This window comes from Acanthaster planci, linkage group LG05, assembly GCF_054643075.1.
Source record: "Acanthaster planci isolate LZ-2023a linkage group LG05, COTS_SCS, whole genome shotgun sequence".
Lineage (NCBI taxonomy): Eukaryota > Metazoa > Echinodermata > Asteroidea > Valvatida > Acanthasteridae > Acanthaster > Acanthaster planci.
Window position 1 is genome coordinate 14,255,582 of NC_141781.1, and position 27,731 is coordinate 14,283,312.

General features: G+C 40.3%; 1 protein-coding gene across 1 annotated transcript; it reads right to left on the reverse strand.

The window, feature by feature from the left end:
- Nucleotides 1–64: 64 nt before the first annotated feature.
- On the reverse strand, nucleotides 65–27,534 carry LOC110977292 (uncharacterized). The gene is made up of 5 exons (XM_022231278.2): nucleotides 27,349–27,534; nucleotides 26,308–27,111; nucleotides 7,022–7,157; nucleotides 3,866–4,281; nucleotides 65–2,060 (listed from the first exon to the last, which is right to left on the reverse strand). Exons 4-5 carry the CDS (start codon nucleotides 4,247–4,249, stop codon nucleotides 1,611–1,613), a joined length of 834 nt encoding a protein of 277 aa, XP_022086970.2. The 5' UTR covers nucleotides 4,250–4,281; nucleotides 7,022–7,157; nucleotides 26,308–27,111; nucleotides 27,349–27,534; the 3' UTR covers nucleotides 65–1,610.
- Between the last annotated feature and the right edge of the window lie 197 nt (nucleotides 27,535–27,731).

Below are 27,731 nucleotides of genomic sequence, written 5' to 3' on the forward strand. Positions count from 1 at the left end.
AACTTTATAACTCACTGGCTACAACCACGCTGTTTGGGAATGAATACAACACACAAAACTGATGCACTGTGTAACTTCATTCAGTTTATATTTTTCGATTATACTTTCGACACAGTTTATTAATATAACAAGGATGTGTATGGGTGAAACATCTTGACAGCACGAATGGATAGTCAAAATTTATTCCAAGAGGTCTTTTGATGGGACATGTATACACAATAGTATTTCTTATTACATTTGGTCTAGAAGACATTTCAGTATCATTAAAAATCTGAGTAGGCCTACTTACACTGGTTAGAGTAGAATGTACTGATAGGGAAATAACTTGTAGGTTTCATGCATCTTATCATCTGAGTACAATTGTTGTATGATATGCGTTAAAAAAAATTTGCTGATTTGTACCTTGTTTCCTACAAGAATTGGAAATGTCTTTTGTAGGTTTACATCAAATGGGTATTTCTCCATAGACTGGATTGAAGTTCAAGCAAAAGTTATATAGGCCCCCTATTGGTTTCCAGTCTTAACGTTATGAACCCAGCAACTTTCTTTTCCGTGTTAAAAATTTTACTTCCGAAAGGAGATACATTTGTTACTAATTATTTGCTTATCGGACAGTATTTCGAAGTGGAACTGTGACATCGTCTTCAAATCTATATTTGATCTTTCCTACTTGGTCATTCTACTTCATAGATTAATACAAAGTAATAAGTAAATCTCGTAAAAGTTCAATTTAATCATTTACAATATCATGGTATTGATGTGTAGTGATGATTTATCTGTTTTCTTAGAAAAAAATTAGCTTGTGGTGCCGTCAGGCCGTAATGAGGTTGGAACACTCGCTCAAAAAAGAAAATACGCTGCATGAAAAGGGTTACAAACAATCAAGTAAATGAAATAATCATTGTAAGGATAAGACCGTAGAGGACATAAGCTTCATTGGGAAAATGTAGAGGTTCTTGGTGTGAACCTAGCCTGAAAGCATCTACGGGCGCTCGCTAAACTTGATTATCAAGAGTTAGATTAGTGGGTCGGTATGTCAAGTTAATCTACTCAGCTAAACACAAAACTAGAATTAAAACCTACCAATTTAGGATACAGCTGTTTCCTGTTGGACCCGAATTTTTATCAATTCCACAAGTTGGAAAACAAATTTTCATAGCTGAATGAAACTGCAAAGGGCCACAGGCGCGACAGCATTGTGCACATTGCAATTCTCTTTTTAAAAGGATTGTTTCTTTTTTGTCTTCCCCCCCCCAAATCAAGTCCAGAATTGAACCTAGTCCTTCAGATTGGCCATAGAGATTTATTTACATGTAGAAATTTAAAAAAACGGCCGTACTTAAGAAAGTGCATGATGCAATGTAATGCTAGGACTGGAGCATCTATCTTATGAGTTTGTTAGGCTCCTGCTAGAGGAGGGTAGATAGAACACGACCGTACACTCCCTGCACAGATTACTGGGAAATTCCCAACCACAGAATGAATGATCTGATTATAAGTATTTGTATAGGAACAGCAGTATGCAAGAATTTGATGTGGAACTACTCTAGCAAACCGTTTAGTACAGGAGTAGCCCTAAGTACAGAGCTATCTAACACAGCTTTGCGGATTTAGAGCTCTTTTAGTTCTAAGAACTCTTTCTCTATTTTCTCAAGGGCCTTGAGGTTTCCCTCGACCTGTGGCAACAGATTCTCGGCTGAATTTCGGTTGGGGTTTTTGGTACTCCAACTGTAGATGGCATCGGCTACCCCGATAACGGCGCCAAACCCTCCCAGGACCTTTGCAGACGTGGTGACAGCCAGGGTGGTCCTTGCGATCGCCGCCCCTCCCTCCACGCCCGTAACCGTCAGTCTTCCGCCTTGAAAGGTGGTGGCACCCAGTCGGGCAGCTTGTGTTAATGAGGCACCGAGCTTCATGGCGTTGTGCATGGCCTGGAGATGTGGGAGAATTCTTTGAATTTCAACGACTCCCTTGGCCACCTGCAAGCTAGCCTGTGCCACCATTTTGGGCACGCCAACTAAGAGGAAAAGTGTCGCTTCCTCGGTGGAGATTTTCAATTCCTAAATGAAAAAAGGAGAAAAAACATATGTGTCGTTACCTCCTCAGTCATCAAACTGTCCTCTTGTTTTCATAAAAGGACAGGTAGGTAGATTTTGAAGAAGGGACGTTGTCGAGAAAATCGAAAGGGGAGTTTCCTTTTTAAAAAAATGCAAAACCTGCTACTTTGTGCAATACAACTTCATGCGGTGAGGAAACTTTCACATGATTCTTTGAAAGGTAATCTTTTTCATGATCCCAGTAATCAGAATAAAAACAGTGGTTAATTAGCCGAAATTAACCAGTAAAGATGACTGTTCTTTCGTGAAAACGAAATTTCCAACGCTTACGCCCCTGTGTCCAATGTGTTTTTTCATAGAGAAGTTCCCGATGCGAAGCAAAAGGCAGCATGTATGGGTAGGTGTATACGTGTGCCGTTATCTGTTCACACGTGTAGCACGTAGCCTGGCAAGCGCATCCTCACGCTGGCCCATCTGACAGCGCCACGAACATCAGGGTTGGGAATTTTTTATGTTTTAAAGAACCCCCCAAAATTGGATTTGTTGATTTAAAAAATCAGACTTTTTAAAAATTTAAATCGCTTTTTTATGTTTATGAAAATTGGAGACAAGTTGGCTCAATTATCTTTTCGAAAGCGAGCAATGTGTAATAATTTTCATCCGTTTATCCCTTTTGTTACAAAATTAAACAAAGTTGGATTGGAATTAAGAAATTTCAAACGAAGTACATGACTAAATTCACAAACCACCTTGAATATTGTCTAAATCCAGTGAAATGCATACAGTACAGCACCCACCGGTACTTGTAACCGCACAAAAGACACTTCCTTCATAGACAGAAACGGTACACGTAACATGCATAAAGTGCGTACCAGGTTTTAAACCGAACTCTTAAGTTTTGACAAAACTAGAGTTCACAAGAATTTGTTAACAGGGTACTTCTATGTGCATCAAATAACTAATAAGTGACAAACATGCCATCAACTACATGTGCATGTATTTATTTTACATGCTATATATACATGTAGGTACGAAATTCTTACTCTGTAGTATGCACAAAAAGTCGTCTAGTTTTTTTTTGTGTGATCCAGCTCCTTTGTTTGTAACACATGTGCATTTATACTGGGAACTGAAAGGCTCACAAAGGGGGGATTTGTTGTTTAAAATGTGCAAAATCCACAAAAGATACCAAACAGTTGAAATGAACTTTAAAAATTGCAAGCGGATCCATGTGTGTGCGCGCCAAACATCAGCAAAACAGCAACTATACGGTTCGTTAAGTGTGACGTCACTTGATTTTAAACCACGTCCACTGCACATGCACTGTACATAGTTACATGCAAGTTGATCGCCGTTTACGTGGAACCATGCAACCGGAAGTTAACGCGCAACTTCACCGATCGTCCAATGGAAGCCTGCAAATCGTGACGCGTCCGTCTTCGTGAAGAAGTCACTTAGGAACTGGATATGTGCATGTGATGATGTAGGGACCAGTTTAGCTCTCGCGACTATGAATTATGTTGGAGGTTGGTAGTTGAGGAACACCACATTTTTCTTTCTTGTGTTTCATTTCTGTCATTTGCGTAGGCCCCTATTATGATATCGCCATCATGTACACATATTTACTAATAACTGAATATAGTATGAGAATATTCAATAGTGTCTCCGTATCTTTGTTACAAGAGCTTCGTAGCCTCTTTGTAGAAATAAACTCATCCATGTTGTTCGTTTACTTGAAGCTTTGAGAGGGATGAAAAATATTGCTCCTTTAAGTGCTGAAAAACCATACAGTTAAGAGAAAAACTTACTTTTGCAAGTTTGTCAGCTTGCTCCTTAATCTTCTTGTGCAAATCCTGCAGATCGGAGTCTTCCTTTTTCATACTGTCGACTTTTTCTTCCAGGTTACCGCTCTTCACTTTGTTGGCGATGAGATCACCGATGGTGGTTGCCACGGCCGCACCTCCAGACGCGACTAGTCCGCCAATAGCGAGGGGAGCGAAAGGCGTGAAGAGGCCGATGGTCGAAATGACGCCCAGAGCTGCCGCCCCTGTCTTGGTGCTGTTGATGGCAATTTCTTGTGTTTTTATATCGTCGATGAAGTCCTTGAGCCAGTCGATCATCTCCTTACGCGTGCCTATCATATCAGAGAGTTGATCCAGCAGGGTACGGAGCAAATCGGCATTCAACGACATTTTGGCCTCGCTTTTAAAGCAAACTGTCCAAACTGTAAAAACAAAAACGAAACAAACCAAGAACCGTTAACATTACGATATCAAGTCTTCGTTGGCGCACTCTGAAGGCATTGTGATACTGGTAACGTGGGTTCCACGAGACGACGAGAAGTTCTTGTCAGTCAGAAACAATTTCCTTTTGTCATATTGAGGAGATACTGACAAGATGTCCGTGGATTCATAGTGGCAGAAGACAATCTGATCGCGCCGAAATCAACTGAATCGGCCTGTTTGAGTTGTGGTTTCAGACAAATAAGGTGCACCCAGAAAAGTCAGAACGCCGGCCCACGGAGGGCATCTCAGCCATGTTGCTTGTTTCAGTTGTCGTTGTTATGAGAGCGTGGTCAGGGAAATCTATTTAAATTTAGATGCTGCAAATTGTATCCGCGCAAGTTTAAATTTTCTAAATAAATTAAACGTTATAGGAGAAAATTCGGCACTGGTTCTTATGAGTGGAAGAGTCTATTGATTTCGGTGATAATCTTTGATTCCTTGTTATCATATGACAGTGTTTCTGGCGTTCATCCAAGCATGCGTATGATGACAGTAATGCTTTCCTTACACGAACGAGATAAGCAAACTGCACCACTGGAAGAGGACTTCCCCTATCCTAACCACTTTTTAACAGTTTTGCCTCTACCGACAGGAAAGGGACAGTTATTGACTTATTGTTTCGATAAAAAAGATCGCAGGTTTTATGACGGTAAACTAAAAACTTTAGACGAAGGAAAACGCGTTTGCCCAAAGAACCACAACACCGGACGGCGCCGAAATCCCCACACGTCATGCTTTCACTATAACTGACAAACCGATAATGAAATAATCTTTTTGTCAAAATAAAGTTTCCATTTTGTTGAATGATATTGGTGGTTGTTAATTATTTCTGGTAATGACACCAAGGATCCTCAAAAGCGCTCTAGGCACTGTAGCTCACAAGCCTGAAGAAGCCTGTAGAGAGGAGACAATGAGAGGCAGGTACAGTTTTAGAGGTGGGAGGAGAACTACGAGGGGAGGATGGGACACCTCTAAAGGTGCTGGGGGAACGGATCCAGTGGGGGGAGCGGGTTAACGTAGCGGTTCTTTCCTCGCTTTGCACCAATGAGGCCCGGGTTCGAGTCCCGGCTTGGCCCAGGCTTTAAGTGCATTTGGTTTCCAGTCAATACTCGCTCTTGCAGGTTTTCTCCGGGTACTCCGGTTTCCTCCTGCCTCTAAAACTGGACCTTCTTCCTAACTCCGTAATGTGGTGCTGATTAATAAAGTGTATGAATAAACGTACAGTTATTGGCGCAAATAGCCCGAGTTGCTGAAAGCGCCATTAAAACAAAACAACAACGAACGGATCCAGCCTCGGTAATATGCCACTGTACAGGCCCGTTGCCTGACCAGAGACGGGGGTGGGTGCGTCAAAACCCAAGTGGAACTTTTGGCAAATACTTTTATATAAAGGCCCATCATAATGTGCTTGGGAATAATTGGTGGCGAACCGATGGATGCCTGTAAGACTTTAGTTTTCAAAACTCAAGTCATATCGTAAATTAGCCAGGTACGAATTTGCTCGTCGCCCTAAATCGAATCAGGCGCAGGGTGAAGAGCGAATGGCAAGAACATTATTACCGTACGTTTCGGACTACAAGCAGCCACACCAAGCAACAAATCTGCAAAATAACATTTAGTCGGCGTATAAGTCGCACCACGATGCTGACGATTAATGTCATGTCATCGCACGCGCTGCGCTGGTGAAACGCAAGTACATGACTTGTAGAGTAGTGTGTGACATACTTCAACGTTCCTTTGACCGTCTTCACATAGTGCTGCTGAACCCCCTTGTTCAAAACTTCAAATTCCTTGGTTAAATAGTGATACGTCTGCCTTCATGATACATATTTTTGAACCTTCGTTAACAATGTCAATGTCATTCGTCCGAAATTCAAACGCGTCGACGTCCGGAAATTGAGCAAGAAGTCAGCTGAGTGTCCCCAACCTGGCGCCCTTGAAAAAAATCTCAGAAAATCTCACAAAAATATTCCAAAAGTTAAAAGTGATAAATTCTAGTAAGTCATTATTACCTTCACTTACTGCCTAACTAAAAAGTAATAAATAAATGGGGCGCGCATTTAAAATAGGGCTTAGTTCATTTTGTACAAAAATGGAAAATCTGGCGAAATAACATTTCGTCCGAACTGTGTACCGGATATGCGAAATCGCCATTTATAAATCAGAATAGGCCTATCTGGGGTTGGATTACATTTAGAGAAAATGTAAACGGCAACCAACGAAAACATGACTGCCTTGTCTGTGCCTGGAGCGCTTGGCCGCTTGCATGTGTGGCTGGCCGGCCCCGGCGGCTGCCCGGGTTATAGGCGGCGCTTAGGCACGGCGCAGCGTTTAGTGACTGATCTGATTCTTCAAATGTTGCTGTATAAGAGACATTTTCAGCGTTAGAATCAATGTAGCCTATGAGCAGCAGCTTATATTCCAAAAATTACGGTATAATAAAATTATACATTTATTTAAAAAAAACCACCAACGGGTGGAACTCAGGCTGCACCCAAATCTCTGGTCTAGAGCTGGGTCTTGGTCTTCACTCCATTAGAAATGCTTGGAGACGCGTAGACAATAGACCTAGCCGTAGCTCTGGAAGCCCCTTTCAGACATGGCCTCAGAAGCGGGGGGGGGGTGGTAGTTCGAAACCCCCCAGCCCACGGGCCTGCTATATGGGTAAACAGAACTCACCTGAGCCCCCAAGTCTGTCGATGGAATTCCACGATATTCGTGCAAGCACCAGGTGAGAGACGAGTGGTGCCAAGCAACAGCGGCAGCTCCTTAAATACACCTTGGCATGAAAGGGCAAAGCCGGGGTTTCTAGATCCTTGTCATCACAGATTCCGTGTTAGCAGGAAAATGAAATGAAAGCACATTGTTAATTCTCCATTTAATTTCCTGCGTCACCGCGTACGAGTAGTAAGGCCTATGCATGAACATTTGAAGGGAGATATGGGCCGGAGAGAACCCCCCGCCTTTATGTTGGTCATTGTTTGATCTTCCAACCTTTTCACTGGCTGAACATTTTGGCGGTTTTATGGTTTCAATTGTACTATATAGCCGACTCCGAAATGACACAATTATTATGGATCCTTGCTTTCACAGATTCTGTGTTAGGAGGAAAAAGAAATGAAATCACATTGCTCGTTCTCCATATAAAGGACTTGCTGGAATGTAATGTACACTAGGTCTATAATGTAGTTAGAAACTTTGAAAGTAATTCTTCCTCTCTCATTTTCAGCCCGCCGCACATTTTTTGGTGGTTCATTATAGCCGAGGTGAAAACGCAGTCCACGATAGAGTAGATGACTGATAGCTGACCACTTTAATAACAGCGATGGGTCAGCATCAATTATCGAACTCTTGACCAAGACGAGTGATCCTGTGGTATTGGAGTGATGTGCAACAGGCTGAACTAATCTTGAAAACAAGATTGTGAGTTTCTGCTTTGTTTTTTCATTGCAGATTCTGGATAGCTTGCTCCTGCCCAACAAGGCAACCCAACAGTTATCATTGACTTTCTCCTAAACTAATCGTCAAACATTGATAATCATTGGTATCAAACTGAACCGCAGAACGTGATCTTCTCCAAAATTCGACGGCGTGTAGCGTTGATAGTCTCTATCAAGTAAGACAGCTGCCTTTTCGTTCAGTCCAGTTGGATTTAGCATAGCAATCAAGGTACAATGTTTGAGCTATTTCTCTCTGGTGCCCTATTTTCGAAACATCAACGAACGCCATCCTGAAATGGTTCAATGTTACAGCGGGTAATGTTACAGAAGTGAATACGATTGGCACCTTGTTATAAATTGACTGAGGTAAAGTGCACAGGTTTTTTCTCCACTAAAATTAACTCTTTGACCTCAATGATTAAACAAAAACTGTCTTCTGAAATAGCAGCATTCCGTTTCATCAAGATTAGAACATGAAAGAAGTGCCACAGAAAGAGAGAACCAAAGTAGTTGGGTGATGGATCGGAATTTGAACTGAGTGACTGCATGTACTTGCAAGAACTTCGTTTATGACTCCAATTGGATTGAACAACAAACAAGTTGTGTTCTATTATTGAAAATATCTCTAATGAAAGTAATTGAAAAGTTGTTTCTTTGGGGGGAACTCACAGCGTAATTTTTAATGGAACATCTGAAGTTACTAAAACTAATTTATAAGTGTGACGTTGCGCTTAAATTCGGGGAATCAGCTAACTTGTATCGAGAATGGTTGGAATTATACTGTGCAGTTTAAAACTGTAAAGATATCTGATCTTTTCCCAGTCTTTTCAGTTTCTCCTTCTATCCAATCACCCAGCCGCTTCGTGAATTTCATTTGTAATCCCTACTCCTAGGCATCACCAATTTTTCCCCACAGAGGGAGGCATATGGGGTGAGATAAGGCATAGCACTGGCAGTAAGAAACTATATGGATATAATGAAATGGAATGTGACTGATAAAATGGTCCATTGGATATTAATGGGGACCTTCCAGTAAAGTCCCCTTGCTCAAACTGAGAATCCGGTTCCATTTACAAGGAAAGAGTTTCAGGGAGTTATTCCATTTTCTGTGGGCTCACCTTTGTAAAAAGCCGATTCAAACTGTGCCGATTCAAAACATTCTAACAATTACTAACAACGTCTATCTTATAGAAGTGCACTGAAATGCGTATATGTTGTTTCACTATGCCGACACCTAAACCCCGACACCCCTACTCCTAAAAATGCTATTAAATACTTATTAAAGTAATGATATATACAAAAACGGGTGTCGCGGGAACGGCAAGGGGTTTGTGACTCCCCCAAGAAAACGGATTAATTAAAAATGAAAGGGGGAGGGGGGCGAAAAAGCAGAGATGGAGGGGGAGGAAAATAACTCATTTGATTGCTTCAGAATATACCTTAAAATTAATCACGCTACTCAAGTTCGTCAATATGCTGCTAAGGAATGTAGGGAAACGATTAGATCTGATTTTGCCCCATAATTTACAAATATGACCAATTGAGGGCGCTCGTCTCTTGGAAAAGTTTAATGCCCAAAGTTAACCGCGCTGGCAGCTATGTACGTGTATACATACCGTTTCTAAAAATAGACCTTGTATCCATGCAGCGGAGGGGTACGCGCCATTTCTGTTTGACTTTTGGCTTTTGTGTGACATGTACATGGATAGAGCATGCATGACGTGCGTGATGTCTTGAAGTTGATATGAGGGGAGTTCACGTGTAGCTAGTTGGGGAGAGAGAAGGGGAAAGTTTTTGGTCTCTTTTTCCCGGTTCCATTTTCGGAATGGAGTAGAGTAACAGCTGGTGCAGCCTTATTTGCCTTCTCCCCTGCAACATGAATGTGATGATTTGATGTGGAATCTGAATAAGATCATGTAAATAAATCGGCAACTTTCTGAAGGTCTGAACTGCCATTCTCTGAGTTTTGTTCGACTGTGATGTACCATGTGTCATCGGTATAGCACCCAGCAGCGCAACCCCGCGCATACTACAGGAATATTCCCCCCCAGGTATTTTGTCCCTTTAAGACATCGCCTATATTCAACCACAAGATGATAATTATGTTTCAGCCAGTTCGGCATTCCAAAAGCGCTTACTCCAAATGCAGCGTGTGCGAGGTCATCACCTGAGTGCATGCTAGTAAGTCATAGCCTTCCAGCTCGTAACTTTCTATTTCCTTTCAAAATTGCAAACTTGACAATACCTGCCACTCTAAGTTTTGGTTGGGCACGCAGTTTGAATTAGCTTTTTACAAAGGTGAGCCCACACAAAATGGAATAGCTTACTGAAACTCTTTTCATGTAAATGGACCGGATTCTCATTTTGAGCAAGGGGACTTTACTGGAAGGTCCCCAAACATTTCCAAAGGACCATTCTATCAGTCACTTCCCATTTCATTATATCCACTGTTTCGTACCAGCAATCCTTCGTTTCAGCTAACTTCAGTACATTGTTACGCACCCATGCAGAATGGCGGATACTCCATTGATTCTAACATAACTGGTGACGTTATACTCGTCTGGAGAGCCCAACAGCGGTGTATCCGCTTTTTGGTGTGAGTGTGTGGGGGGATTCAAAAGCGCATGTGGCTTCTGGCTTATTCACCATTTCTCATTTTCTCATTTTTACTTAATTACACTGATGACTGTTGAAGAAATAACGGACGTGTCACACTACTGCGCCTCCTAGACTTGATGTCATTCCTTATGTATTCAGGCAGCTACCTTTCTACCTGCCAAACATTATTATAGATACAGTAGCAAACCAGCCTACTTCGAGCAACGTGTCCTGGAAGGTGAATTCGGATTAATTAAAATGAAAAAAAGTAGGCCTAGGGCGTTTTTTTTTTGTTTACCGTCATAGTACTCAACATGCAAAACGAGAAATTATTTCTATGATGTTTCCAAGCTTTTCGTTTTAAATGGGAAAAGACTCTTTTCTTTTAGGGTTCGTTTTTCACAGTGGAAAATAAAAGACGAATTGTTTTTCACTGTTTGTTTTCTTTTTCAAAGTAAAAGCGAATGAAAGAAACGACGGTGCGGCATCCTCGCCTCACTCAGTGATCCCACAGGCACGTCAGTGGTCCACACCACAGGCATAAATAACCTACAGACCGACAGCGCCTATGTAAATCAACGTCTGGATACCGTAATGAAGACGGCGCCCGACTAAACATGAAACCACGGGCGGATATACCTAGCAAGAAATGAGACCGATGGGTACCCCCCAACATGTCCAATCCCTATACACATTCCAGACTATTGTTACTTAACACATCCCCCAAGATGTCTGAAAGCAATTCCCCAGATTCCTGCGAGACAATGACCAACACAAAGCAGGGGGGGGGTTCTCTCCGTCTCATACCTTCCTGCATATGTGGGCGGAAGTCATATGAGTAAATCAATTATTTCAAAACCCGTGATTAAAGAAGGGGTTCAAGTGAGCCAATGCACTTTACCCATTTTTTACCATCACAACGGCCAACATAAACACCTGTTGATCATGACGATAGAACCCTGTTATGGTATAAACCCGCTTTACAAATACAGCACTCCAGATAAAACCCCCGAAAACGTCAAAGGCCGTCAAATTAGCTATCAAATACAACGACCTACGACAAACGTACTCGATCACATAAATTTGGCCGTTTATAAATTTATTGAGTTTCAAGGGTCTAATCTCCCGTCTAACACCGTAAACGCCTACAAAGCCAGTCGTGATATCGATGACCTTAATAAAATAGAGTACGTAGTTAAACCGCCTTATGTGGCTAAAAACTAAATGTACGTTAAAATAGATCCGTATGCCTCTCTCTTTGATCACCAAAAAAATCCATCGACTCGTCAAATATCGATAAATTTATCAATAAGAGATGCTACGCGCAATCATTTATTTGTGCAAATGACGTATACTACGGTACCCACGGCACTGTCGTGCGGCGCCAGCGGTCGGTATAGAGTGACAGCGGCAATGTTGAAAATCAGAAACGACGGACTAATTTCGAGTAAGTCGGCGTTGCAAGCGTTATACATATCTGAATCTGGATCTGAATCTCCAGTGAAATTAAAAGTCGATTAAATTTGAAAAATCAATTTAACCTCGGTTATTCCTCGGAATAATTGAGTTTTTTTTCTTAAATAAATGGACTATTTATAAAAAATTAAAGACGCAAAAATCTACCACTTAACCGGCTAATTACCTAAATGGCCGACTTCCCCTCCAAGACCCGAAAACACTTGCGAGCACCAAATACTTGAAATTGACGAAAGATACGCGTGTAAAAATTGCGGTCTAAGTTTTGGGTGGGTTTCCTCGTACACCCCTGTAGACATGGGAGATAGATATTACAAGCATCACGGAAAACCGCCGCCACCAAAATCGAGAAAAACTTTAAAAGAGTTTAACGTTCAATTGGAAAACGGCGAAGCGGGTGAAATAGAGTATAAGTTAAACCAAGTTCTAAACGGCAAGATCTCTAGAGGTAAACCGTTGAAGGCTTTAATCGCGGTATGTTATCAAGATATAACTGGGGAAACCGAATCTAAAGTGAAAGATCTATTTAAAGTTTCGGATAAGCACTGGGAAAACGCCCTCGACAAATTAAACCTCGCCAAGCAAGACCTATAGATTGACCAAACAAGATTTTTCAAAACGTATATAATAAAAGGAGACTCACACGTTTTACTTAACCGAGAGCGAGCAGACGTTTAAATTGAAAGATGTCATTAAAAACACCAAAGGCGACAAAGTCGTCCGAGTAAAGAATATTCAGTTTGAAGCTGGATATTTTAACGTAACAAACGTGACTGAAATTGGGTGGGATACAAGCTTGGACGGTAGGCCCGCGGGGGTACTTGGCGAACGACCGCCCGAAATACCTTCAGAGGAAAGAACGGACGTATCTCCCAATTCAGAATTAGTAAAAACAGCTAAAACCAGATTGATTCAAGCAAATAAAAGAGGCAACTTACCGGAAGAAATCAGAATCATCGCTGATGAAATAGAGCAGCTAAACCAAGAAATTGCAACTTTAAAAGATCGGTTAAACCAAAGACAACCACCAGAAACGCGAGATCGTTTAGCTTATGATATCAACGATAAAAAAGTCAAATCAGCTTCACTGCTCGAGGGGCAAAGACAAGCATTAGATGAAATTTATGAAGGGAATCCCCCAACTCGACCTACCACAAACTCCCCCGTGCAACCTACGAGACCCAGAAGAAAATTAACTAAAAGACTGTTTTTGACGGGACTAACTGAACCTATATACGATAGACTTCATTCGCGAAGCTCATATCAACCATTACCCGCGGGTCAAAGAGGAAGCATCGTGGTATCTCCCTTAAATTTGAGGTGAGGTTTAATTTTTTTTGCCTTTTTACATCTTTTGCACGTACGTCAAAATCAAAACACCCACGCCTACAAACAAAGTCCACACGCGCTCCGCCACCCATCCGACCGCTTTACTCGCCACGTTAAAAATCCAACTTAAAACGCTACCTATGATTCCAGGCAAAGCGCCTAAAGCTTTCAAACCGAGTTTCTTCAACACGTTTGCCAAATTCCATAATTGCCGTTTGAACCAATCGGTAATTCCACCTTTGGAGGGGGGAGCTGGCGTAGGTTTTGGTGCAGATTCAGGTTCAGGACTTGGCTTGCCAGCAGCTCTAACGCTAGCTACGATGCTACTAACGATGGTACTTACCGCTAGTGAAAAAGCCGCAAAAATCCTTACGATCGTCACACCTTGCTCTCTAAATATCGTTCGAATCTTCTCGCGTAATGTCAAACTCGAATTCATGATCTTTTTGATCGTTTCCTTGATGCGATTAATTTGGCTCCTTAATTGATTGGTGTTTCTATCGATGACTTCTAATCTACTCCGTCTTTCGACTCGTAAGTTGTCTAATTGCCGTTGAAGTTCTGTACGTTCTCCTTCCAATGTCGCTTCTTCTAATTCAGCTTCGACCTGTTGAATTTTTGCGTCTAACTGATCTTATTTACCTTGATTTAAAATTAATTCTCCTTTTATTGTTTGTAACGATTTATCTAAAGCGACGAGTTCTCTGTAATTTAACCCTTCGGTTTGAACGTCTACGTCACGGGTGAGGTCTTCTACAATGTCAATGTCACGCTAGATCTGCTTCTTGGGGTAGTTTTACTAATTCTATACTCTCGGGATGAAGTTCCGCTAGTTTACGAGCCACTTCCTGCGCATGCTGTTTTGTTTTGCCAGAAACGTAATCTCGCAAGCCTGAGACGCGTCTTATGAAATCTGTATTTGTTCTTTGTCTAATAGGCTAAAAAATACATTATTATGATATTCTTGGGTTAAAAGAACTTTTTGGCTGCGAACTTTACGTACAGGCGATCTTTACTATCTAAATTAAAAATATTTGGGTCTTTAATTTCTGTTTTGTAACCAGTTCCTTCTTTAATAGCTAAACATCGTTCACTTTAGATTCGCGTAACAATTGCGTAAGCTCCATTAATTTGACTTGTCTTGTTAGTTCCGTTTCGTGTAAAGGATCGACGTCTTTAATTAACTCGTTGTATCGCTTTTCGATCTCTAAGCCACCATATATTTCATCTTCTTCTTCTGGCGTAACGGTAAAAGGATGTGAAAAATAGGGGTCTTCTAACAATGACCTTTCATTATAGTCCCGATCTAAATCGTTTTGATTTTTTTCTTCGTTATCCAGATTTAACAGAGGTATTTCCTCCGGATCAAATCCACCTTCAGCCATCTCTTTCAAATATACGTTTTTAAGCGGTGGGCAGGCTCGCGGGTAACATACCTTGCGCCACTAGCCAACCCTGGGTAGCCAACGCCCCGCTTGACAGCGCGGCCAATTTCAACGCGTCTTCGATGGATAATTTATTTAGGTCTGGCGGTTTAATTTAAATAGCTTACTCGATAGCATGGCGTAACCCATGGAGATTGCTGAAACGACGGCACCGTGGTAAACCGTATTGGCGATTCCGTTTACGTCGATTGATTTAGCGTTACTCATTTTTAATATTAAGGAGTTTTTAAATTTATTCCAAATTTATTCCATAACCAAAATCTCGGGTCGGTCGCTTTTAATCGGTTCTTGTAATTTGGTTGGTGTAATTGGTTCTTGTAGGTCGGTTTTTCCTAATTAAATATACCGCAAGCGCACCAATGGTCAATCCACCCATGATTAAGTTTCTGTTCTCTAAGGCCGTTTTAAGGCGCAGATTTTATTTTCCGATATGGGTGTTTCACTGACTTCACCTAATTTCATCTTGGCGAGCTGCTGCTTCATCTTTTTGTTATGTTCAGCTAATTTCTTACCCTGTTCTACTCGTTTGGGACTTTTGGCTTTAGTTACTGTCTGAATTTGAGATTTTACCGGGCTGTTCGCTGGGGTGCTCACTTCTGTTGTTGACATCTTCTTTTATAATAATAGAACTTTTGTTGAACTCCAGGTGTTTAGTGGTAATTAACGCGGCTGTCAATGGCGATAGGTACACGCCGTACTTATGACAAATTTCGGTAAGTAGGTGTCCCATCGTTTGACTAATGATCGGATCGTCGTTTAAGTCTTTGGTCGGCGCTTCTTCTGATTTTAAGTTGACGTTGAATCCCAAGATATCAACCGGAGTGGCTATTACGAATAAACGCGCGTACAAACTTAGAATCGCGTGACCTAACGTATTAACGATCTCTTTACCAAACTTAAATTCGTACAGATTGAAAAGCTTTTCTTGGTCTTTGGGTGACATGGCTTCGATGTCTCTAACCGTAAATTCTTTTTCGAGATTTTTTACTTTTTTTTTTACTCTTGCCTGATGCAACTATCGAACAAAGTCGGTTTTTGACGTTGGGCTTGGATTCTTCGGTTGCGTCACTTTTTGAATCGGCGAAGATGCTTTTGATATCGTCCATTTAAATATATACGATTTTAATTTGTTGACCGTTTGCTTTAGGCGTAGGTATTCAATTGTATAGTAGGTCAAGTTGACTGCAATAACTATTTGAACAAGTAGTTGAACTAACTCTAACATTGCTATTATTTGATTATAACTGAAATAAAATTTGCTTACGCAAAGCTCATATAACCTAGCGTAAGCAGAGAATAAGCAATTAATAAATACTTAATAACTAGTTTTCAAATCTGCGGAAGACACAACAATTAGCTTATCAGACTTCCTGGCATTATTGCATCTGCAACAAGCTAAAACGCAATTTGACTTAACGTGACCTATTGAATTATTTAGACGTTCAATTGTACCTAAATCATCTTTGTTCTCTAAAAATTGAATTTCAACCTTGCAATCTGGGTAAAAGCAATGCGGGTAATCCTCAATCAAACCACGACAGAAGTCCGTATCAATAAAGCGTTCGGAGTCAAAGCGATCGTACTTCTTGTCTTTAGAGCGACAATTAGAAATCCACTCTTGAATCGTTACCTTGACTGGGTCGCTGCACAGTTTACAATATTTTCTGTTTTTTTCGTGCTCGCAAATTCCAGTTCCGTTATAGTCTTTACAAGTGTATCTTCGTCGCCCGTGCTCGCAAATTAATGATCCGCCACAATTTTGGCACTTGCTTTTCTGTTTCCTGTGCGGGCATTTATTTATCTCTTGATACATTTTTACCTTAACGATACACTCGTCACAGGTCGTGTTAATTTTACCCGTTTTTTGAGTTCTAAAATTTGTCAAATCTACGTAGCATCTACACTTAGCGCATCACTTTTTATTATTTTCGACCATATTTACTTTTTATTATTAATAATCATTTTATTTTTATTTTTTTTCTCACGATAAATCATACGACACTGGAGGTCTAATATTAACAATCAATTTACTAAATTTAACATCGCGCAGGTGTTTTTTTAATTTCCTGTCGTTTTCCATCTGGGACCACATCGTTTTCATCTAGCATCTGATCAAAAGATGATCTATCCTTACAGTAAAAAATAGCAGTCCACGCCGTGTTGCTCCGATAGTCTTTTAATACGGCATTGTACTTCTGAGTGAGTAGCCAGCAGCTATGCAAATAATGTCTACCGCTAAACGCCATCTTACTCAAAGCGCACGTGTTACTTCCTTTGGACTTTTTTCTATATTTAATAAATTAATCGGCTGCGCAATCGTCGATTATAAAAAGCGTATTTATGCCATCAAATAGTCGTTGATAAAGTTCGATCGCTTCGTTTAACTCCAACTTTTCCCAATCTAAATCACAGAGGTAAACATTGTCATTCGTGTAAATCCACAGTCGTCCTAAATACGTTTTGTTTTTAAATAACGTGGGACAAATAATTACGACAGCTTCAAACGTGAATAGGTATTCAGTCTCTAAAAGATTTAATATCCACTGAGTTTTACCACTCCTGGTATCCCCCACGATTAGAGCACAGTGCCGATTTTTAAATTTCTGACTCATTTAATTTAAGCCCGAATTAATAAACTAAACTCTTGAAACTCCCGTCTTCCACCGTCAGTTGGGCGTCCATCACCTAAAACACGTACATCGTCAAAGGTCCCGCGGTTTCGGCCTGTCGTTCCATTTGAATCGATACATCCCCTCCGCCGCCGAGTGGCCTACCTGACCCGTGAGCGCTATTATCGTCAGAACTTCTGAAATCGAGCCAAAGCCCATATTTATCTCTTCAATATTCAGCTATATCTACTCTGAATTAAGTATAAATCTTTCACCACCGCTCTCGCCGATTCCGTGTCCGAATCTCCGAAGTATTTAGTCACCTCGTTCCAATGTTGATATTCAAACAATCCCTGCGAGTACAATTGAATTGGCTTACCCTCGACCGTGACGACCGTCTTTGTAACGTGCGGATCATAAAATCTTTGGGGGGGGTTTGATAGCCGGGTCTCTAAACAAAATTAATATTCCTTTTAAGCTCTTGATCGTCTGATCGATGCTGATGTTCCATAGTGTATCCGACTTGTTACCGCCTGTTTTGTTCCACGAGTGAATCCGGTTAAACAGGTAATAGACGAGTCCCTTATGTTTGCTCCTCAAAACTTGACCAAGGTCTCGATTGGTGACTACTTCGTATTCCAAAGTCAAATCCGAAATTGAGTACTCAGTCGCGGTATCTGACGAGTTGACCACTTTATCGTGCCCGTTAAAAGTCAGTTGAAAGTCAGAGGCTCTTAAAACCCCGACTGATAAAAATGTCCGTGATCCATCAACATTGGCGTGTCCAGTGGAATCGCGTAACGATTTTTAAAAGCGTCGGCAATTGCTTTATCCTACCGTTGTTTGCCGCTTCGTTTTTATCGCAAGCACCGAGACGTACGCCATATTGTTAGTCTGCGACAGAGGTAGCCAGTTGTCCTTAAAATTGTGAAATACGTCTGCATCTCGGTAACTTACGATTACGGTTATCATCCGAGGCTCCGTCAAGATCTAGTTTAAAAGCGAGTTTGGCGGTGCCGGGTACAATGACGTCGCCCGTGCCTAAAGCACGTTTAACGTTTAATGTGTGACCCGCGGCTATCGTACTCGGGTTATGAGTAATGGTTACTTCGCGTCTTTCGCCCTTGATCACACGAGGAACTTTAAGCCTGCAAATCGGGTTTAGTTTTTTTGTGTATTAATTCGACATATTACTTTTATATTATACGATTCTTATTTTATGATTTTTAATCTGCTGACATATCTTAAAAAGAAAAGAAAACGCAACCTGCTACAAAAAATAGGTCTTCGTATTTTTCACTTTGGATATCACCGATGTGATCTATATCGGCACTCATGTCACCCAGCATCTGCTCGATGTTGCTTAAGTCAGCTTGAATTTCCGACAGTTGATCTTTAATTTCGCTATTCATTTAATTTACTTATTTAAAAATGGCTAGTGCTTTAATGATGGTGGGAGGAGCTATAGTGAATGCGTTAGCGTTCACGGGCTCAAATTTTTTATTCAGCAGTTTATCAAAAAGTAAAGTCGACGAAGAACGAAAGCGTCACGATTTAGCCCTAGAGCAATTGGCGCAAGCGAAGGAATCCTGGGAACAAAACCGCGTTCGTATGTTAGATTTTTTAAACAAACGAATGCGACAAGAACGCGCGAGTCAGCAAACATTTGTAAACGTGGACGAAGCTTTACGAGCTTATTCAGATTGATCGGTAAAAAATATTACGCCGTTACCGCCAGAACCTAAATTGTCCGATTTCTACGAGCCTTCCGAGGATCAAAAGATTCGCGAGTTTGTTTGGATTTTTGGCGGGACGGCTTTGGTCAGTTTCTTAGCTTATCGATTTGCGTAACTTTATCTTAAAATGGAACCAAAATTTTCAAAGTTGTTTTATAGTCCACAGGGCTACTGGCGAGGAGAAAGCACGGTCGATCATCTGCACGAAAAGACCGGTGTAGACAAATCAGTTATTAGAAACTGGCTAAAAAAGCATGCCGTTTGGCAAATATATTTATCGGCACCAAATTACGTACCGAGACCTACACAATGTTGCAATTGGAATCGGTCAAACCAAACAAGCGCATCAAATGGACGTTTTGTACTTACCCTGGGACCGCGTTAAAAGAAAAACGTTTAAATACGCTTTGACGGCAGTAGACGTGGGTTCCCGGTATAAAGAAGCAGAACCGTTGACCAGTAAAACCGCCGAGCAAGTGAGCGTAGCGAGCAAAAAAATTTACGAGCGATCACCTCTGACCTGGCCCAAATTCATAATGGTAGACTCCGGATCTGAATTTAAAGGCGAGTTTAAAAAGTTAATGGCAAAACACGGGGTAGAAATTCAAGTGGGCGAGCCGGGTGTACATAGGTCGCAGGGGATCGTGGAAAGGTTTAACCGCACTTTAGCCGAAAGGTTGGTCGGTCATCAATACGCTCAAGAAATGTTGGAAACGTGGAATGGGTAGAACGTTTGCCCCAGGTCGTGAAATCGTTAAATGAGGAAAAAACGCGTTTAATTGATGCCGTTCCTGAAGAAGCTATAAAATTAGACCGAGTGAAACAAACACCAAGTTTGTCTATCAAGTGGAAAAGCGCACGAGCCAATTTAAACGAGTGAAAGGCAAGCGGTAAAAACGGGTCCCACTTTATATTATCTGTTAAACGGGCCAAATAGGAGTTTCGTCAAAGAAGAGCTTCAGGTCGTACCCGAAGATACCGAATTACCACCCGAGTATATGCCCGTAAGCTAACGTATCGATACCATTCGGCAAAATATAGCGCTTTGTATCTAAAGGTGACAGACTCAACTTATTTTGCGACACCGTAAATATCTGATGTTTATCTGATCTAAATAATTGCTGTTTATTGAAATGAGAAACCCGGTCAAATAGACAACTTTTGTACATCTTGTGCAAAAGGTGTTTTTGAGTGACTACCTTTGTCACGCCTTTTGCTTTTTTAAAATTTTGATCGACCGTCAGAATCGAATACATTTTGGATCTGATACAAACGGCTTCTAAAATTGTTTTGCTACCAAATCCGTCTTTCATTTTACCGATGACTTTTTTATTTTTTGAATCGTGAAGTCGATGACCGGGTGGGTAATTACTAAAGTCAAACAAATTGCGCTTTTCACTCAGGTAGCCGGTTAAATCGTCAGTTTGAATCTGGACTAATAGAGAATCAGTGTCCGTGTAAAGTAAATTTACTTTGTCACCAAAATTGGCTTTTAGTTCGTTGTAATAAAAATCATACATCAACGTTTTTAAGATATCGAGAATACTTACGCCACAATAGATTGGCTTATGTAATTTTGTTTTGGTTCGGTACATCTCCACAAACGAAAGCTGGCATTCCTCAAATGGAATCGTTGATTTGTAATTCGGTACATAAGTTAATTTTTTTGTATTTGTCTGCGTCTTGTACATCCCTCAATAAATGACCGTCAATTCTTTATCTAACATTTTCCATCGTTTTGCCAAAAACAGAATTGTTCATCAATTTGAAAAAGTCTTTTCAAAATCAGACTAGGCCAATTTGGGCAATTTTGTGTTCTTGTTAATATAGTCTTTCATCCACGACTTTTGACGAAATTTCAATACTCGGTGAACTTCTTCTCAACCCGATTTTGAGATATTTTTGCAATGTACGATAGTGAACCACGTATTTTTCTTTTGTGTTGAGAGTAGACACGAGTTTGTTAACCGAGGTTACTAGCTCGCCATTGTCAATAAAATTTTTTTGATAGCTTGAAAGCCATTTTTTGGTACCGACATATTTTGGGTGCAAGTGGAAAGTCATTGTGTTTGTCATGGTGACGTTGCGGGTAATCCATAGTAATCTCAAACATGTAACCGTAGTCGTCAGTTAGTCGCAATTCTTGGATGTAATAGTACGTAAATATTTCTAAGTCTGTTTCCCAGGTAAATTCCCTTCCGGCAAATATTTGCTCATCGCCCAGCCATACAAATTTTTCGCGTCCAAATACAAAATGTGTGATTGTGGTTGATTGGGTTCATAATAAGGTAGTTTTGGATTGTTAGCCTTTGCATATCGTTTGGCTCCTACACTTGAAATACCTCCTCTTTTTGCCCGCTCAAAAAATAGGTGTTGATCGATGTCTGTCAGTAATTCCAATTTTATATCCGAGTGTTTTAGGAGAGCATCCCAAGAAAGTCCAGGTGCTGTGTAATAGTTAGCCGGGTCAAGGCCGTAGTTCTTTGGTTTTTACAGCCAAATGTTTTCCATACTGTTTCCGCGCTGGTATGTTCTTGTTCAGTTATGGCGGATTGTCTCAAAGAGCTATAGAAAGCGTCTATAGGCGGGAGTTTTGTTTCTTGAAATCGATCAAATGAGTCTATATACTCGGGCAAGTTCCTTTTTCCAACAATAAATTTGTGTTATTTGGAAACCTTTCATATAGTAAGTTAAAATCATCGGGTGAACAAGTTTTAACTAACCGATCTAGCGAAGCAGCCATGAAATGAAATGAGTCTAAAAACCTGAGTTGGCCAAAAGAAAACGAAATGTAATTTTCAGTATTTTTAGCGATCAACTTGATTGATTTTCCGTAAAATTCGGGGGCGTTTTGTATGATTAAATGTGCGTCGTATTTTTCTAAATTATGTAAAATCACCGGAATGGGTGTTTGATTGGCCACGATTCTTAACTTGAGATTACACCTGGCATGCGTGGGGCCTCGGTATTTTCTTGTCACGTGACAATGATCTCTGACCTTTCTAAAATTGTTGATGGGCTTTTCGCAATCTAAACATATCCATTCTCTGAACCCAGCTTCATTTTTAAGAGCAATTTTGCCTACATTTGGAATAACACAATGGCATTGAGATTCTTCCATTTTCTTGTCTATCAACTTTTCGCAAATCCAACAGTGATTACAATTTTCGTAGATTTTTTGTAACTCGGGTGAGCAAATCAACTTCGCTTTGTTTTTAAACGTTTTGTTTTTCTCGGTTGCTTCCTCAGAGAGCGATTGAACAAAGTCGACAGATGAATCTTGACCTCTGTACGTCTTTTGGCTTGTACAACCTCCATCACATCTGACAACCGCGTATGAGTAGCCGCAGGGTTTGTGAATCTGTGTTTTGACTGTGCTCGCTTCGCTCGCTGCTGGCGGCAATTTTTCTAAAACAGACTCAAAATCGGCGTAAATGACAAAAGGTGCGTTTTGTTTATTTTTGTAATTTTTAAATTGTAAAATGTTTTCGCCTTTGGCCGGCAACTCGACCGTACATGTGGGAACGTTTAAGCCTTGACAATCTTCTTTGTGTCTGTTTAACTTTTCTTCCGTTTGGAAATGCGACATGCAATTGAAACACCAGTGTTTTTGGCCGTCGTGTTTGTCGATATCGCCCGTCAACCTAGAAAAATGTTTAATCCAACAGAAGTGATTTTCTTCACCTTTGTTAAAGTAAAATAAATTGATCGGTTCTTCTGGGTGCTTGCTTTTGTAAAGAATGTAAAGATCATCTTTTTTGGTGTAACCAAGCACATTGATTGCCAAGTTATTTTGCAATTCGATAAGTGGGATTTGTGAAATCGGTTTTGGAAAGCATATGCTTGTAAAATTTAAACCATCTGATTCTGACCTGTAAGTTGAAGGCCGCTCTTTATTTATTTTGTATTTTGTATTTGTTTCTAGCTGGCTTTTGACGTTGTCAGAATATAATTTTAAAGCTGCCCGCAACGCCCATCGGATACATTCTTGATCTTTATTTTTGACATTTATGATTGCTTTTTTGTCTCCCAATTCTTTAGGCAACGGAATGTAAGAAGAACCACTGGATTATATTTAACCACGTTGATGTAGAAAGCGACAACTTTGTCAAAGATCCAACCCGAGCCTTTTTGTGTATGAGCCGCCACCTCTTTTATTTGTTTTTCCCTCTGTTCAGTGAGTGCGTTTTTTACGTCGGCTTTATTTGCGACTGCATCGTTGTCGCTTGGAAAGGGAAAAGTGCCAAATTCAGTTTTTTCGAGTTTTTCCAATCTAAACTGAACTTTGATATTTGTTTGAAATTTGTAGGAACCAATTTCTTTTAGTTCTTCCAACGCTTTCTTCTCTATAAAAAACTTGTAAAAATCAAAAAAGTGTATCAAATCGTATTCAAAGCAACGAGGTATCAATTCCCAATTGCGGAAATTGCCTTGGAAACGATTGATGCTTATGATATCTACTTCTGCGAGTTCCTCACGCTGAGTGTAAGCTTTGATCGCATCGATAAAGTTTGCTTAACGTATCGGGATTTCGGTGCATAAGGAATATTATATTTTTGAACCGTTCTCAACAGTTGCCGATATGACTGACGCGGGAGGTACTTAAATTGTTTCTGGTCTGTCCGTATGGCTTCTATGAGTTCAAATCTTGTACGGAGTTTACGTTTGGGAGGCGGTAGCGGGACGTTATACTGCTTGACAAAATCTTCTAAAAACGCCTTCTTAAACCGAAAAAAGGTTGTTAGAAGAGGCCTGTGTTGTGGGCTGCTCATGTCTATATTTATATATAGGTTTCTAAAATTTTTTTCGTTTTTTATCGACATGTTTTTTAAATACCATTATTTTTATATATGGGGGATTTATTTAAGACGGTTGTAAACACAGCCCATTTTGCTTTGAACAGAGCTGGGCTTTAAATAGAAGTAAAGGGGAAGTGTCTTTTTCGTTTGAGAGTGATTGTTTGTGCGATCGGCGGACGTCACGAGTTGTTTACAGGAAAAAGTGCGCCGGGGTCAAAAGGTCAAGGTAAATCCCCGGCGCGGATGGGTGAAAGGGGATTTTTGTCTCAGAAGGTGTACATTTACCTGGTATTTTAGAGCTGATTTTTGGGGTCGATGAGGTATCCAGGGAAAATTGTTAAAATATGGAATTTCAGATTTTTAGGGGATTTCCCCGATTTTTTGAGTCGATGTACTACCCAGGGGTTTTGAGGAAAAAGGGTAAAAGGGAAGGCGCGCTCCAGTACTGTCCAATCCCTACTACTTGCGCAGTGGTATTTTTAACTTTGACCCTTGATCGTTTCACATGCACATGTGCTTGTTCGATCGATCCACCATGCCCGACTCTCATTTTAGCAGTAGAACTAGAAGATGTATTTGTTTTTGCAGTTGCGCCGAACTCCACTTGAAAGAAGAAATAATATCCTGACATCGATTAAGTGACATGTATATGAAATTATACCATTTTTGTGACATAAATAAATTAAGAAAATAGACTTTTGTTAGGGTAGACTGTTTTTCTCGATAACTTAGTTACTCCAGACGTAACTTTACTCCGTTAACAGCCTGACGTTAGTCTATAGCCTATGTGATATTTCTGTCCGTCCCTGCACGATATCCCACAGAACAGAAAGTAAATAATAAATTATTTACAATGTTTGATTCCTGAATAGTTTTCATAAGAGACGGACTAATTCAACATTATTTTGAGGGCGGGTATACCTATGATGAAATCTGCTGTATACTCCAAACCCAGGGGTTTTGAGGAAAAAGGGTAAAAGGGAAGGCGCGCTCCAGTACTGTCCAATCCCTACTACTTGCGCAGTGGTATTTTTAACTTTGACCCTTGATCGTTTCACATGCACATGTGCTTGTTCGATCGATCCACCATGCCCGACTCTCATTTTAGCAGTAGAACTAGAAGATGTATTTGTTTTTGCAGTTGCGCCGAACTCCACTTGAAAGAAGAAATAATATCCTGACATCGATTAAGTGACATGTATATGAAATTATACCATTTTTGTGACATAAATAAATTAAGAAAATAGACTTTTGTTAGGGTAGACTGTTTTTCTCGATAACTTAGTTACTCCAGACGTAACTTTACTCCGTTAACAGCCTGACGTTAGTCTATAGCCTATGTGATATTTCTGTCCGTCCCTGCACGATATCCCACAGAACAGAAAGTAAATAATAAATTATTTACAATGTTTGATTCCTTAATAGTTTTCATAAGAGACGGACTAATTCAACATTATTTTGAGGGCGGGTATACCTATGATGAAATCTGCTGTATACTCCAAATTAGACATGACTTGAGTTGCAGGAGGGCTCACAGAAATCTTTTAAACAGTAACGTTACTTGTTAGCCCCATAAATAATGCTGATGTGCTGGACAACCTGTTCTCATCAGTCTGTCCACCGTGGCATGCACACCCACAAAAACCAACACGTCACATTTTCTGAAACCTAAACCAAGTGGTAATTGCCTCCTAACAATACATTTAATAAACAGTAAGTTATCCACAGCACTGTCTAGTATTTCTGGATTTCAAGGTGAAATTGAGAGGACAAGGTGGAATATCTGTATCTGTTGGCAGATTTCTTTCTAGAATTTGATGAAAACATGTCGGCACATTTTTTAAGTATGCAAATTAGAATTAGACTGGGGATAAGTTGGCCTGAACATTTTTGCTGAAAATGTTTTTCCCCAAAACACTTGGTTGAACTCTCAGAAAGGCGACATTTTCTTGTCAAGGGGCAGAGGTAGTCTAGTATTATATTGCAGGTGGGATTTGTACTTGCCTTATTGGGAAAAGATCCTTAGAAGTGAATGTAATCATCACATTGTCATTTGTTAAACCCCAGCTTTTGCAGGTCCTATGGAACCCATTTGATGGGTGATGCACGACGGGTGACACACGACGGGCGACGGAAAATGGCATGTTTGGAACTCAGTGGTAAATGACAGAATTGGGACACAACAAAGGGCACAAGGCGACGGACGACGGCAAATATGGACTTCCACAGTACAAGTCTATGGGGAAATCTCGGGATGAGTGATAAAGGTAAGAAATTTTGGATGATAATACCCTGACGGCGACTGAAAACCCTGTCCTGTATTTACTACATGCTCCACTGCAGCTACGTATTTGTTTATTTTTCAGAAATTAATTTGGTCTTTGCACAATGAGTGCTGAATTCAGAGTAACGTGCCTGACCTGTCGCCACGGTCGCACATGTGCGCCTGTACGTACACGTACAACACAAATTTTATAAACGAAATTATAACCAAGTACTGGCACTATATTTCAGATTGTTTTGCTTTACTTACAGAATAGTTGCTCAGACTGGAATGGAAATGTCAGTGAGAAAAACAACACAGGTACATGTAAATACCGGAGTAGCATTTTTAGCATGTATAAAAATGAAATTTTAAGTGAACAATGGGGTTTTACGTGTAATGAAATGCTGCATATTAAATTTTAAGCAAAACTCTGATGTCGTTCAAGACATGAACCTCGACTTTGTATTGTTCAGTGCAACAAAAAGCTGGATTTCTTAATTTACAATTTATTATGTATTAGTAAACGGCACTACACTGAAAAATTCATCAATAAAATGATTTTAATTTTACACACTCTCACGAAAGATTGTACTAAATAAAATTCATTCATATATTGAGTAAATTTTATTGAAAACCGACATGCGGCAAGTGTGAGAATCGTTTCTGTGAGCACAAAGTGAGTGCAGCTTTAAATGAGCGACTAAACTAACTTCCTGCTGCTTTTAAAACAGACACTTATTAATCAGCTTAAAAAGTTGAGTTCGCAACCTGACTTAAGGATTTACATTGAACAATTACTTTTTGGCATAAAAAAAGTCAGTTTTAACTGAGAACGAATAATTTGTTATGTAGACAAAGTTTCTTTCATTGCGTTGACTTTGAATTCCCTTGTTTGTAACTTCATTCAACAGAAACGTCAGCACTCTGCTTCTCACTTTGGTTTCATCTCTGCCCCGAAGAAGAATTCTGTCACTCATATCACATCGTCTGTCACACGATTCGGGTTCAGTGCGTCTTTATAGATCCGGCAATTACAAATCATGGCTGTCTTGGAGATTTTTCCGGTGAAATCTGGGGAAAATAAACGACAAATTAGTCATTCAGTTTTCGAAACTACTTTTGCCAATAAGTAACATTTCAGACAGTCTCAACTTCGAGATAGTGAAGTTTCATATAGGCCTACAAAGCCTGATAGGCTATAGAGACTGTCGTAAATTTCTTATTAGGCCTAACTAGGCTTAAAATTAAGTTTCATAACGTACTTGAGAACTTGAGAAACTTTCTGAAACTAAATAAAGTGCGACTCACATTTCCCTTCTGTTCCTTCTTCCAAACTTGACGTTAATCTCCGGTAATTCACTGCTGCGTAAACCTCAACCATTATTCTTTCCAAATTTATCCATTCCAAGTGCAGAATTCAGTGTTTCTTCGAGATTGAAGCACAAAAACCTCAACCGGTACAGAGTACCGAAGTGTGACGTCACTGTGGACCAGAAAGTGCAGTGCAAACGAATGGAGTACGCGCGTGTGTTGGTTCACGCGCTGGTTTACGCGCTCATGCCTTTTACACACTAATTGTGCGCGTGACGTATTCACTTTGGTACTCTATTTGAAAAACTCTATTTGAAAGTACACGCAACGAAATTCGCAAAGCTTGTTACTTACTACCTCCTGAAAATACGCATACGCGG

Bases quoted from the DNA above. Each gene is read 5' to 3' on its own strand.
- LOC110977292 (XM_022231278.2), bottom strand. From the start codon at position 4,249: ATGTCGTTGAATGCCGATTTGCTCCGTACCCTGCTGGATCAACTCTCT. The intron at 2,061-3,865 runs GTAAGTTTTTCT...TTTTTCATTTAG, and splicing joins AAGCTGACAAACTTGCAAAA to GAATTGAAAATCTCCACCGA.